Here is a 13597-nt window from a genome sequence, read left to right as displayed (position 1 = left end):
CTACGGTGAGCCACATTCACACCACTGTATAGAGCACTGTATCTTGCTCTATACAGTGTCTCAAAAATAAAAAAAGAAGGAAATAAGCTGGGCATGGTCATATCTGTAATCCCAATACTTTGAGAGGTGGAGGCCAGAGGATTGCTTGAGCCCAAGAATTCGAAACCAGTCTGGGCAACATAGGGAGACCTTATCTCTACTAAAAAAAAAAAAAAAATGAGCCAGGTGCCATGGTGTGCCACCTACTCGGGAGGCTGAGACAAGAGGATCACTTGAGTCCCCAGGATTTCACAGCTGCAGTGAGCTGAAGATCACGCCACTGCAGTTGCACTGCAGCCTGAGTAACCAAGAGTGAGACCCTGTCTCAAAAAAATAGATAGATGATAGATAGATAGATACATACATACATACATACATACATACATAGGGCTTGATCATGATAATTTCTAATGATACCTTTTCCGTCCATTACAGAACTTAGCTTCTCAGAGGTGATCTTTCCCTGCAAAGTGCAGGAGGGCTTAGTTCACCCAGGCACAGAAAACTAGGACAGATATCAGCTTCTGAGACTTGGGAATCTCTTTCTATCCCATCTCCTGGCCTTGCCTCTCAGCGGTGATGATGATGATGAAGGAAAGATGCCATGTGGAATTCTAGGTTTGCGCATTGACTGCATCATCAGCCCTTGAGAATTCTCACCTCTGATTGCCTGTTCCAGGAGCTTGGTTGGCTGTCATCTTAGTTTATGGTCTGTGTTTGTATGCTGATGAGTTTACATGTGTATAATTATTGTGGCTCGTGTTTGTACAAGATATAATTACTGAAAATTATATCATGAATATTTTAATTTTAAGCTTCCCATGCTGGCAAGCCTTATGTAGCTCTCCCTGGATGTTTCCTTTACCTGAGGAGGTGTGGCACCCCGCCAGCCAGGCCCAGCTCTCTGATCCACATCATTGCCCTCTCTGATGGAAGTCCCTGAAAGGGACTTCCTTTAGACTTGGGGCTCCTGAGTGTTTCCTGCAAACAGGGAGGCAGAGATTCTTGCCTTCTCTCATTGTCACTTTAATGAGTTATGGCCACAGAAGAAGTCATCCTCATTATTCTGGGTCACTGAGGGATGGGAAGGGAGGGCAACCCATGCATCTCTAGGGTTCTAGCAACTGAAGAGTACATGTGGAGCGCCAGGTTTCAGGAAGAGCTCGTGCTAATTGAGGAGTATGTGTTGGGTGCTGAATTTCAGGAATAATATGGGCCCACCCAGTATTTGGAATCTGCCTTGGGACGTGTCCACAAATGCTGAGTTTGGAGGCCAGCCAGTGCCACCCAAAGTTGTACCCTTGTGGGGCAGAGTGGAGGTGGGAGTGGAGAAAGGATCTCATCCTCACAGAGTGTATTAGTCCATTCTCACACTGACATAAAGACATACCTGAGATTGGGTAATTTATAAAGAAAATAGGTTTAATTGACTCACAGTTCCACATGGCTGGGAAGACCTCAGGAAACTTACAATCTTGGTGGAAGGGGAAGAGGGTGGCAGGCGCAAGAGAGTGGGCAAGAGCAAGGAAAACTGCCTTAGAAACCCGTCAGATCTTGTGAGAACACTATCACAAGAACACCGAGGGAGAAACCACCCCCATGATCCAATCATCTCCCACCTGATTCCTCCCTTGACATGTGGAGACTATGGGGATTACAATTCAAGATGAGATTTGGGTGGGGACACAGAGCCAAACCATACCACAGAGCATATAGCCTTGTGGCTCACAGGACGTGTATCTTTAGCAAACAAAGTAGATGTCTATTAACAGCCTGAAAGAATGAGGAGCATGAACAAGGGAGATTTTCAGCACTGTTGCCTCAGTCATCCAGGAAGGAATGTTCCACAGCCACAAAATTTGGCACTCATAATTCAGAGTGCCAGCAGTAGAATTTGGCCAGGCCAAGGTCACATCCACATACCTATAGCTGGCAGGAGGACGAGGCAAGAGTTCTGGTTCCTTACGGGCTTCTTGGGTTCCCTCCCAACAAGGCTCACATCATGGGATACTCCTCTAAATGGAGGGTTTGGATACTGAGGCCACCATAAGAAGGGGGAGAACTTTAGACTTCCAAGAGAGTGTTTTTCCTAAGGTAATTGAGCTTAAAACACTTGATTTTTATGTCTTTCAGGTTTACAGGAACAGATGGACCTAGTGGTTTTGGCTTTGAGTTGACCTTTCGTCTGAAGAGAGAAACTGGGGAGTCTGCCCCACCAACATGGCCCGCAGAGTTAATGCAGGGCTTGGCGCGATACGTGTTCCAGTCAGGTAGGAGGCCAGGACTGGCTGCTGTGCTGGTCCTTTTGCCATAAGCCTGGTTGGCTTTGAGTACTAGCAGGTATATTTTCATGTTTGTGGAGTGGCCTTTCCTGGGAGTACTATGCCCCAATTCTACCATGAGGGTGGCTTGTTTTGCCTGGTGTTTCCTGGTTGGAAAGCCAACTGGGCCGTGGCAGAGAGGGGTACTCTCCTGTGCCCTCCAGCAGCAAGTTCTGTGTTATGTTGTGCCACCCTACGCCCTTGTCATGTTTCATGGAGGGTTTCTTTCATGTCATCTGATATGATATGTTTCTGTGTGGCTAATTGCTCAGAAGCATTTCCCATCTGACCTCAGATTTTGTTTCTTTGTTTTTGTAAGTAGCCTTCAAATGAAAGCCAAGATATTTTTTCCCAACTCTTTTGCTCTTGAACTATCACAGACAAAGTGCAGAGCAAGCCATGGTCTCTCAAAGCATGGTTCTTATACCACCTGGCTCTGAACTACCTGGAGAGCTTGTTGCAAACACATATTCCTAGGCCCCATTTTAGATGTCTGACTCAGAATCTTTGGGAGTGATGTTCCTTGGTGCTTCTGGTAGAGACTAAATTTGGAGAACCATAGATCTGGTAGCTTCTCTAGTTACAGTGACTTTTTTTTTTTTTTGAGATGGAGTTTTGCTCTTATTGCCCAGGCTGGAGTGCAATGGCACAATCTCGGCTCACTGCAACCTATGCCTCCCAGGTTCAAGCGATTCTCCTGCCTCAGCTTCCTGTGTAGCTGGGATTATAGGCATGTGCCACCACGCCCGGCTATTTTTTTTTTTCTTTTAGTAGAGACGGGATTTCTCCATGTTGCTCAGGCTGTTATTGAACTCCTGACCTCAGGTGATCCGCCCACCTCGGCCTTCCAAAGTGCTGAGATTACAGGCATGGGCCACTGCCAGGCCAGGGACTTCTTTTTTCAAACCTTGAGTAGGTTATACATTTGGGGTACAATAGACCTGTCTAGGTTGAACCCCCTGCCCACATTTCACACCTGTGGGAGCCAGTTGTTGGCACAGGAGGCAGATCCATAACTACCACCTACCATTGTATGCCCTGTGAAACAGTCTCCTCATGGAGGCTACAGTGGGTCTTCTCTAAGCAGGAGTTCCTAAATCTGGCTGCCCATCAACCCCTTAGAGGAGCTTGTCAACACACTGATTTCCTGTGGGACTCCAGTTGAGTTAGCCAGAAGTGGGACTAGGGCAGGCCGGGCGCAGTGACTCACGCCTGTAGGGGCACTTTAGGAGGCCGAGGCGGTTGGATCACTTGAGGTCAGGAGTTCGAGACCAGCCTGGCCAACATGGTGAAACCCCATCTCTACCGAAAATACAAAAATTAGCCGGGCATGGTGGTAGGCACCTGTAATCCCAGCTACTTGGGAGGCTGAGGCAGGAGAATCGCTTGAACCTGGGAGGCAGAGGTTGCTGTGAGCCAAAATTGTGCCACTGCACTCCAGCCTAGGCAACAGAGCAAGATTCCATAACAAAAAAAAAAATTAATAATCACAGTAGTTGTGAAATAGAACAACACTAATAATGGAACAAATTATTATTATGTGCCTTTTTTTTTTTTTTTTTGAGATGGAGTGTCGCTCTCTCCCCCAGGCTGGAGTGCAACGGCATGATCTCGGCTTACTGCAAGCTCCGCCTTCTGGGTTGAGGCTATTCTCCTGCCTCAGCCTCCCAAGTAGCTGGGACTGCAGGCACCTGCCACCACGCCTGGCTAACTTTTTGTATATTTTAGTAGAGATGGGGTTTCACCTCGTTAACCAGGACGGTCTCAATCTCCTGACCTCACGATCTGCCCGCCTCAGCCTCCCAAAGTGCTGGGATTACAGGCGTGAACCACTGCGCCTGGCTTTATTATGTACCTTCTTATGTGTTGCAGTGTGAGGTATATAACATCAACTATGTAGCATTTTCCCAAAAATATTTAACCTGAATCAAATTATAAACAGACAAATCCAGATCATGAGACACTTTAAAGACAGATGCCTATATTCTTAAAAAATGTCAGTGCTCTAATCCCAGCACTTTGAGAGGCTGAAGCAGGAGGATCGCTTGAGCTCAAGAGTTTGAGACCAGCCTGGGCAATGAAGCAAAATCCCGTAAATTGAAGATTAGCCAGGTGTGGTGGCATGCCTATAGTCCTAGCTACTTGGGAGGCTGAGGTAGGAGGACCATTTGAGCCCAGGAGGTTGAGGCTGCAGTGAACCATGATTGTGCCACCACATTCCAGGCTGGGCGTCACAGTGAGACCCTACCTAAAAAAATAAAAAAAACACACACACACACCAATGCTGTGAAAGACATAAAAAGGCAAGGGGCAGGGGCTGTTCTACATTAAAGGAAACATGGCAGTTTAAATGCACTGTTGACCCTTGATTAGATCCTAAATTGGAAAAAAAAAAAAAGTCATTTTTTAAGAACCGTTGGAAAAATATGAATATACACTGTGTATTAGTTAATAGTATTGTACACAAAATACCCTGGATGTGATTATGGTGTTACGGTTATACAGGATAATGTCCCTGTTGCTAGGAGATAAAGGCTAAAGTATTGATGGATAAAAGGACCTGATGTCTTTAACTTAATTGTCAAATGATTCAAATGATTTAACTTAATTGTCAAAAAATAAAACATCTGTGTATGAAGAGAAGCTAAAGCAAATGTGGCAAAATGTTAACAACTGTGAAGCTAGGTGAATGATATTTGGGTATTCATTGTATCGTTCTTTTAACTTTTCTGTAGGATTGGAAATTTTCAAAATAAAATAAAAGTTGTGACTGTTGAGTATACATTGACTAATATGTGCTCTCCAGGCCCTTTCTGTTCCTGATGGCCCCATTTACGGTGGTTATAATGTGCTTGCTGTAGTTTGTGTCTGCAGATCACTTTAAGCACGTCAGAAGGGAACAGGGTGACTACACTCCTAAAAGTGTAATACTTGACTTTCTGTTTTCCAGATTTTCTGTAACATGATTGTATTATTTAAATAACAGGTAAAACAAATCTTCTTTAAATTTTTTTTAGAACATGGCAGGAGATAATAGTAAATTGTTTAAATAATGGGAAAATGGTAATGAAAAGTAAATGGTAACTGATTTAAGAGAGGAGACCGACCGGGCGCAGTGGCTCACGCCTGTAATCCCAGCACTTTGGGAGGCCGAGGCGGGTGGATCACGAAGTCAGGAGATCAAGACCATCCTGGTTAACATGGTGAAACCCCGTCTCAGCGGGGCGCGGTGGCTCAAGCCTGTAATCCCAGCACTTTGGGAGGCCGAGACGGGTGGATCACGAGGTCAAGAGATCGAGACCATACTGGCTAATATGGTAAAACCCCGTCTCTACTAAAAAATACAAAAAACTAGCCAGGCACAGTGGTGGGTGCCTGTGGTCCCAGCTACTCGGGAGGCTGAGGCAGGAGAATGGCGTAAACCCGGGAGGCAGAGCTTGCAGTGAGCTGGGATCGTGCCACTGCACTCCAGCCTGGGCGACAGAGCGAGACTCCATCTCAAAAAAAAATGAAAAAAAAAAAAAAACCCATCTCTACTAAAAATACAAAAAAATTAGCCGGGCGTGGTGGCGGGCGCCTGTAGTCCCAGCTACTCGGGAGGCTGAGGCAGGACAATGGCGTGAACCCGGGAGGCGGAGCTTGCAGTGAGCTGAGATTGCGCCACTGCACTCCAGAATGGCGACAGAGAGAGACTCCGTCTCAAAAAAAGATAGGAGACCATGGCTGTGGGCCTAAATGGTGATGGGAATAACTAACATTTAGACTTGTGCTCTGTGTGCCACTTCAGGTGACCAATGAATATGTGGACAAGCTCTGTGAGGTTAGGGACTGTGATATACTAGCTTTTCAGTTGCAGAAAGCAAGATGACACAGGTTGAGCTGCATGTTCAAAGTCACACATCTAGTGAGTACAAAGGCAAATTTTAACCCAGGCAGTGTAGCTCTGAATGGCAGCTCTTGGCCAGACACGGTGGCTCATGCCTGTAATTCCAGCACTTTAGGAGGCCAAGGTGGGAGGTTGGCTTAAGCCCAGGAGTTCAAGACCAGCCTAGGCAACATAAGGATATTCTGTCTCTACAAAAAATTTTAAAAATTTGGCCAGGCACAGTGGCTCATGCCTGTAATCCCAGCACTTTGGGAGGCCAAGGTAGGCAGATCACAAGGTCAAGAGATGGAGGCCATCCTGGCCAACATGGTGAAACCCTGTCTCTACTAAAAATTCAAAAATTAGCTGGGCGTGGTGGCACATGCCTGTAGTCCCAACTACTTGGGAGGCTGAGGCAGAAGAGTCACTTGAACGTGGGAGGCAGAGGTTGCAGTGAGCCGAGATCGCGCCATTGCAGTCCAGCCTGGCAACACAGAGAGAGAGACTCCATCTCAAAAAAAAAAATGCCAGGCACGATGACTCAAGCCTGTAATCCCAGCACTTTGGGAGGCTGAGACGGGCCCGTCACGAGGTCAGGAGATCGAGACCATCCTGGCTAACATGGTGAAACCCCGTCTCTACTAAAAAAAAACACAAAAAACTAGCCAGGCGTGGTGGCGGGCGCCTGTAGTCTCAGCTACGCAGGAGGTTGAGGCAGGAGAATGGCGTAAACCCGGGAGGCGGAGCTTGCAGTGAGCCGAGATCCCGCCACTGCACTCCAGCCTGGGTGACAGAGCGAGATTCCGTCTCAAAAAAAAAAAAAAAAATTAGCCATCGTGGTGACACGTGCTTGTGGTCCCAGCTACTCAGGAGGCTGCAGTGGGAGGATTGCACGTAAGCCTGGAAGGTACAGGCAGCAGTGAATGGTGATTGCACCATTGCAGTTCAGCCTGGATGACAGAGTGAAACGCTGTCTCAAAAAAAAAAACCAAAAAACAAAAACAGGCCAGGCACAGTGGCTCACACCTGTAGTCCCAGCACTTTGGGAGGCCGAGGCAGTTGGATCACGTGAGGTCAGGAGTTCGAGACCAGCCTGACCAACATGGTGAAACCTCGTCTCTACTAAACATACAAAAAGTAGCTGGACATGGTGGTGGGCACCTGTAATCCCAGCTACATGGGAGGCTGAGGCAGGAGAATCACTTGAACCTGGGAGGCAGAGGTTGCAGTGAGCTGAGATCACGCCATTGCACTCCAGCCTGGGCAACAAGAGCAAAACTCCGTCTCAAAACAAAACAAAACAAAGAAAGTACACATAACTGTACAGCTTGATGAGTTTTCACAAACCACGTACACCCATGTAACCAGTACCTAAACTGAGAAACAGACCAGTTCTCTAGAAACCTCACTTATGTCTCCTTTTGGTCAATATTCTTACCCTCTCCTGACTTCCAACAACATCGTTGTTTTCTTTTCTTTTGTTTGATTTCACTGCATAGTTAGGTCCTTAGCACTGTGTGCCTGAACTCATTGCTAATAGCTTAAGTAGGTCCCCGTCCCCACTCTTCCCGCCTGAACTGTTCTCCATCTGCCTGTGACTGCCAGATCAAGGTAGCAGCATGGTGTGGTGGTTTAAGAGTATGGCCTCCTGACCCAGACAGCCTGCATTCATACTGGCTCTGCCAGTTACTGCCTCCTTGGGCTACATATACATCCATTTGCTTAGCTATAAAGCAGGGATAATAGTAACCTCATGAATTTATCGAGAAGTGAGTTAATATCTGTAAAACACTTAGAATGTGCCTGGTACACAGTAAGTACTATATGTTTTACCTGCAATCATTATCATTATTCAGTCTTTAAAAACTTTATATGGATCAAGATGGGTACCTTGGTCTTTTTTTGTTTATTTGTTTGTTTGTTTCTCAATGACAGTAAAGACCCTACTTAACAGCAAAACTGTATTAGGAAATGTCTTGCTTGCCCTGAATCAGATGTGCAGCCTCATCTGACATGATGACACTTGGAGGCATTATCTTACTCACACGGAAAATCAGTAATGTTGGTACAAATAAAATTACTTCGTTTTGTACATCATATTATATAGCTGAAAACATTCAGTTCAGGTGTGGCTCTTTGGTTTTTTGTAGTTGATTTATGTAGTTGCCTGTGAAGTCTTATGCAAATCAAGCCCTATTCTAAGTCCAGTAGAGCACATGCAGTTTAGTGGGACCTTGTAGTAAATCCCTTAATAAGGTGAAGAATCTTTTTATAGTGTGATAATTGCCCCTTATTGTAAATATTTTGTAAGATTGGGTGTAGGTCTATCAGGTTTTCTCAGAGCAGATCACTCAGCTGCTGCTGCAGAGCACCTCCTTTGTGACTCGTAGGTGTTACTCTACCCCTGTGTGGTTACACGCTACAAGAGTTACATGTATACATACTGTACAGAACGTGTGTTGTTTATGTTTGATGTGTACACAGATATACCTGCCTACATACATAGCGTTGTAATTCTGTTTGATGGTCTTGCCTCACTTGTGCTGTCCACCTTAAACTTAGTGAGTTTATGGGGAGCACTCCACCCATCCATTTGCATGTGAGAACATGCTTAGCCGTGTAATCAAGCAAGTGGACTGTTTAGACCTGCTTTTCCAGATCTAGGTAACATCCACAGCCCTACAACCCAGCCTTGGAAATAGCATCAAGGCAGTGGGAGGCGAATGAAAGGGGAATGATGAGGCTCTGGTGGGTGTGGGGGCGGGGGTGGAGATGCCCACAGCCAGCCATGGAGCTGTACGAGGCAGCCTTGGAAGCCTGCTCTGAAGCATGACTCAGATGGCTTCTATAACAGCGCTGACCTGCTGGCAGACAGCTACCCTCTGGTAGGTTTGCGCAGAGGTGGAAGCTGAGCTGGAGAGAAAAAGAAGTAGAAATGGGAGAGATCTGAGAATGAAGAGCACCCAGAGGCAGTGAAGGCTTCCAGATGTGGCTCTATAGATATAGATAGATTAGGGTGATTTAGTTAGGATTCTTCTAGTTATAAGAAAATGGAGGCCGGGCGCGGTGGCTCAAGCCTGTAATCCCAGCACTTTGGGAGGCCGAGACGGGCGGATCACGAGGTCAGGAGATCGAGACCATCCTGGCGAACACGGTGAAACCCCGTCTCTACCAAAAAAATACAAAAAACTAGCCGGGCGAGGTGGCGGGTGCCTGTAGTCCCAGCTACGTGGGAGGCTGAGGCAGGAGAATGGCGTAAACCCGGGAGGCGGAGCTTGCAGTGAGCTGAGATCCGGCCACTGCGAAAATGGGCCGGGCACGGTGGCTCACGCCTGTAATCCCAGCACTTTGGGAGGCCGAAGCAGGCGGATCATGAGGTCAGGAGTTTGAGACCAGCCTGACCAACATGGAGAAACCCTGTCTCTACTAAAAATACAAAAATTAGCCAGGAGTGGTGGCGCGCGCCTGTAATCCCAGCTACTCAGGAGGCTGAGTCAGGAGAATGGAGAATCACTTGAACTCGGGAGGCGGAGGTTGCACTACCGCATTCCAGCTTGAGCAACAGAGCGAGACTCTGTCTCAAAAAAAAAAAAAAATTAGCTGGGTGTGGTGGTATGCACTTGTGGTCTCAGCTACTTGGGAGACTGAGTTGGGATGATCATTTGAGCTCAGGAGGTGAAGGCTGCAGTTAGCTGTGATCATGCCACTGCACTCAGTGTGGGTGATAGAGCAAGACCCTGCCTAAAAAAAAAAAGAAAAGAAAATGGCAGAAACCCAACTCAAACTATCTTAAACAATGAGAGGGCCAGGCGGGGTGGCTCACACCTGTAATCCCAATACTTTGGGAGGCTGAGGCAGTGAGGCAGACAGATTGCTTGAGCCCAGGAGTTTGAGACCAGCCTGGGCAACATGGCGAAACCACACAGGCGTAGAGTAAAAAAACTGAAAAATTAGCCAGGGGTGGTGTCATGTATCTGTAGTCCCAGCTATTCAGGAGGCTGAGGTAGGAAGATCACTTGAGCCAGGGAGGTCGAGGCTGCGGTGAGCCGTGATCGCACAACTGCACTCCACCCTGGACGACAGAGCAAGACCCTGTCTCAAAAAGAAACGAAAAACAAAAAAAAAAACACCAGTAACAGACTTTATTGGCTCAGGTGACTGGGACAACAAGGGTTTCAGGTGTGGCTTTATCTGTATGTTCAAATGGGGTCCTCTGGGCTATGATGATAGCTATGACTCTCTGTATGTTGATCTTGTTCTGCAGACTCTCCCCATGTGCCACCATTGGGGAGATGAGCACCATCATTCCTAGTTTCAGTTTCTCTCAGTTTGTAGTCCCTGCAGGCACAGGGCTTTGTGCTTTTAACTTTGGTGTTTTTTGTTTTTTCTTTACTGATTTTTTTTTTTTTTTGAGATAGTCTTGTTCTGTTGCCCAGGCATGACACAGTCCCGGCTCACTGCACCTCCACCTCCCGAGTTCAAGCAGTTCTCCTGCCTCAGCCTCCCAAGTAGCTGGGACCACAGGTGTGCACCAACATGCCTGGCTAATTTTTGTAGTTTTAGTAGAGATACTAAAACTTCACCATGTTGGCCAGGCTGGTCTCGAACTCCTGACTTCAGGTGATCCACCCGCCATGGCCTCCCAAAGTGTTGGGATTACAGGTGTGAGCCCCCACAACTGGCCTGTCTTTTTATTGATTTTTTGAGACAGGGTTCTTGCTTTGTCACCCAGGCTAGAGGCTAGAGTACGGTGGCACCTTTTTAGTTCACTGCAGCCTCCAATTTCTGGGCTCAAGTGATCTTCCCATTTCAGCCTCCTGAGTAGCTACGACTATAGGTGCACACCACCACACTCAGCTAATTTTTAAATTTTTGTAGAGACAGGGTCTCACTGTTGCCCAGGTTTTGGTCTTAAACTCCTGGGCTCAAGTGCTCTACCCACTGTGGTCACCCAGAGTGCTAGGATTACACATGTGAGCCACTGCGCCCAACCAAGGCTTTAAACTTTGGATATTTCTACATCAATTCCGGGGTAGGACACAGATTAGTTCTGTCTGGGCCATGTGACCACCTTGGTTGGTGGCAGTGGTCCAGATGGACCACCAGGATTTACGTTGAAAGTCTTCCCTCTGGTCTTCACTTCCAAGCACATGGAGTGGGAGGGAAGTCTTCTAAAGCAAAGGCTAACCACCAGCAGAATAGCACGGCTTTGCATAGGCAAAATCAGTAGCTGCCACAGAACTGTAGGGACTTCTCTTACCTCAGTAATCATCGTGTGCAGTTAACACTTGGAAGTCAGATTATTAGAGGAGGTGTCGATGGAGCGGGCACCTTCTGTTCTGTCTTGTATGTGCTGGGATGGTTTTGACTGCAAGTAATAGAATACCCTGACTAGAGTGGCCTAACAATAAGGGAACTTACCTTACATGGCAAGCCATCTGGAGGAGGGGCAGTTCCAGGGTTGACTGGCATCTGTTCAGCGATATTGTCAAGGACTTGAGTTGTTCTTAACTTCTCTGCCTTCCTTAGCACTTGGCTTGTCTTTTTAAACTGGTTTCCTCGTATTCCAGAGATGGCTGCCATAATCTTAGCATCCTGATCACCCTTGACAGAGTCTACAGGCAGTAAGAGAGACATTTCTGTTCTGTGTCCTTTAAAGATGAACCAAAACCTCCACAGAACTGCCCTCGTTGGTGTCCCCTTTGCATCTCATTGGCTAGTGTTAGGTCAAGGATGATATTGGCTGGGAATGGGCCTGGCTCCCAGAAGGGAATGGCCAGGAAAAGGAGAAAAACAAAATTGGGGTTCTGTTAGTAAGGAGGGGAGTGCCCATCGGGTGGGCAAAACACTCCCACCTAAGAAGCCCCAGCCCTGCCTGGAATCAGAGGAACCTTGCATATTGATCAGGACACTCGGCCTGGGAAAAGAATGTTCCAGTCATGAGGACAGGATGGCTGTCGTTTCACCTGCTATGGCAGATTTACAAACAAATCTAGCCTGTGGCATGAGTCGTTTGGAAAGTTTTGCAATAAATGTATCAGTAACTTCACCAGTAGACACTTCCATGTCTGTCTGTCCTACTTTGCAGCCAGTTTTTCTTACTTCCCTGTTCCCCTTTCATTTGCCAGTGACTGTTCCCCTGCCCCCCATCCTCTGGGTTTCATTAGAAAGAAACCATTCCCCAACTCAACAGGGCTTGATTTCTGAACTGTGCTTTAGAATTCTGCTGGAGAGGCTGTCTGCTCTCAGTTCTACCATTGGTAGGCCTTAACCACAAATTCCAAGGCAATTTCATTTGCGTTTTTAGGAAAAACATATCTCCCCAACCTTGTAACTGACACTGGAAATTGAAGTGCCTTCGCTTGCTGCTGTTTAATGGCAACCTCGTGACATGTGCTCAGTTGGCTCAATTTGTGAGTCCATCGAGTTGGCTCGATTTGTGAGTGGCTCGATTGCTGAGTGCTGGGATGGCACTGCATGAGTAGGGATCTCTCCCAGGCCATCAGAGCTCATGGCTGATCCAACCCTGTGGTACTGACGGACTCTAATGCTAACAGAGATTTTTGTTTTCACATTTTCTTTCCTTTCCCCTGTTTATAAAAGAAATACTTGCTCATTATAAAATTGAAACTTAGAAATCTAAAATCTGACACAGAAGGTGAAAGTCCTTCATAATTCATTCCCTCACAGAGAAAACTTTGGTGTTCCTCTTTCCAGGTTTTGTTTGCCATGCATATGTCTGGACAGAATTCGCAGTATTTTGACCAGGCGCAGTGGCTCACACCTGTAATCTCAGCACTTTGGGAGGCTGAGATGGGTGGATCACTTGAGGTCAGGAGTTCGACGAACCTGGCCAACGTGATGAAACCCCATCTGTACTAAAAAATACAAAAATTAGCCGGGTATCGTGGCGCATGCCTGTAGTCCCAGCTACTCGGGAGGCTGAGGCACGAGAATTGCTTGAACCTGGGAGGCGGAGGTTGCAGTGAGCTGGGAGCACGCCACTGCACTCCAGCATGGGTGATATAGAGCAAGACTCAGTCTCAAAGAAAAGAACTTGCAGTATTTCGTAAAAATGGACTATGCTTTGCATACTGTATTTCACCTTGCTTTTTTAACTTACTATCATTTGGACATCTTTCCACGTCAGGATGTTCTTTTTAACGCGACTCTTTTTTAATGCCTACATATACTGTACTTTATTTAACTAGTCTTCTATTGTTAGACATTTGGGTCATTTCTAATTTTTTCCTTTCACAAAGCTGCAGTGAGCATCCTCGTCTATGTCCATCTTTGTATTCTTACCAAAGTATTTCTTCAGGATAAATTCCTTTAAGTGGGATCACTTAGCCAGGTGTGGAGAAATTAACCT

The 13597-nt window shown here is 46.6% G+C and overlaps 1 protein-coding gene across 2 annotated transcripts in view; it reads left to right on the top strand.

Moving 5' to 3' along the window:
- SUFU (SUFU negative regulator of hedgehog signaling) overlaps positions 1-13597 on the top strand; it is a 136464-nt gene that overhangs the window by 45832 nt on the left and 77035 nt on the right. For both annotated transcript variants that reach the window (XM_033184396.1, XM_033184406.1), the window contains exon 3: positions 2173-2309. In XM_033184396.1, the coding sequence (XP_033040287.1) occupies positions 2173-2309 (137 nt within the window). The remainder of the gene's footprint in view (positions 1-2172; positions 2310-13597) is intronic.

This window comes from Trachypithecus francoisi, unplaced genomic scaffold (assembly GCF_009764315.1).
Source record: "Trachypithecus francoisi isolate TF-2019V2 unplaced genomic scaffold, Tfra_2.0 Contig01579, whole genome shotgun sequence".
Classification (NCBI taxonomy): Eukaryota; Metazoa; Chordata; class Mammalia; order Primates; family Cercopithecidae; genus Trachypithecus; species Trachypithecus francoisi.
The sequence above is the reverse complement of the archived record's forward strand: the minus strand, read 5'-3'. Positions and strand labels throughout refer to the sequence as shown.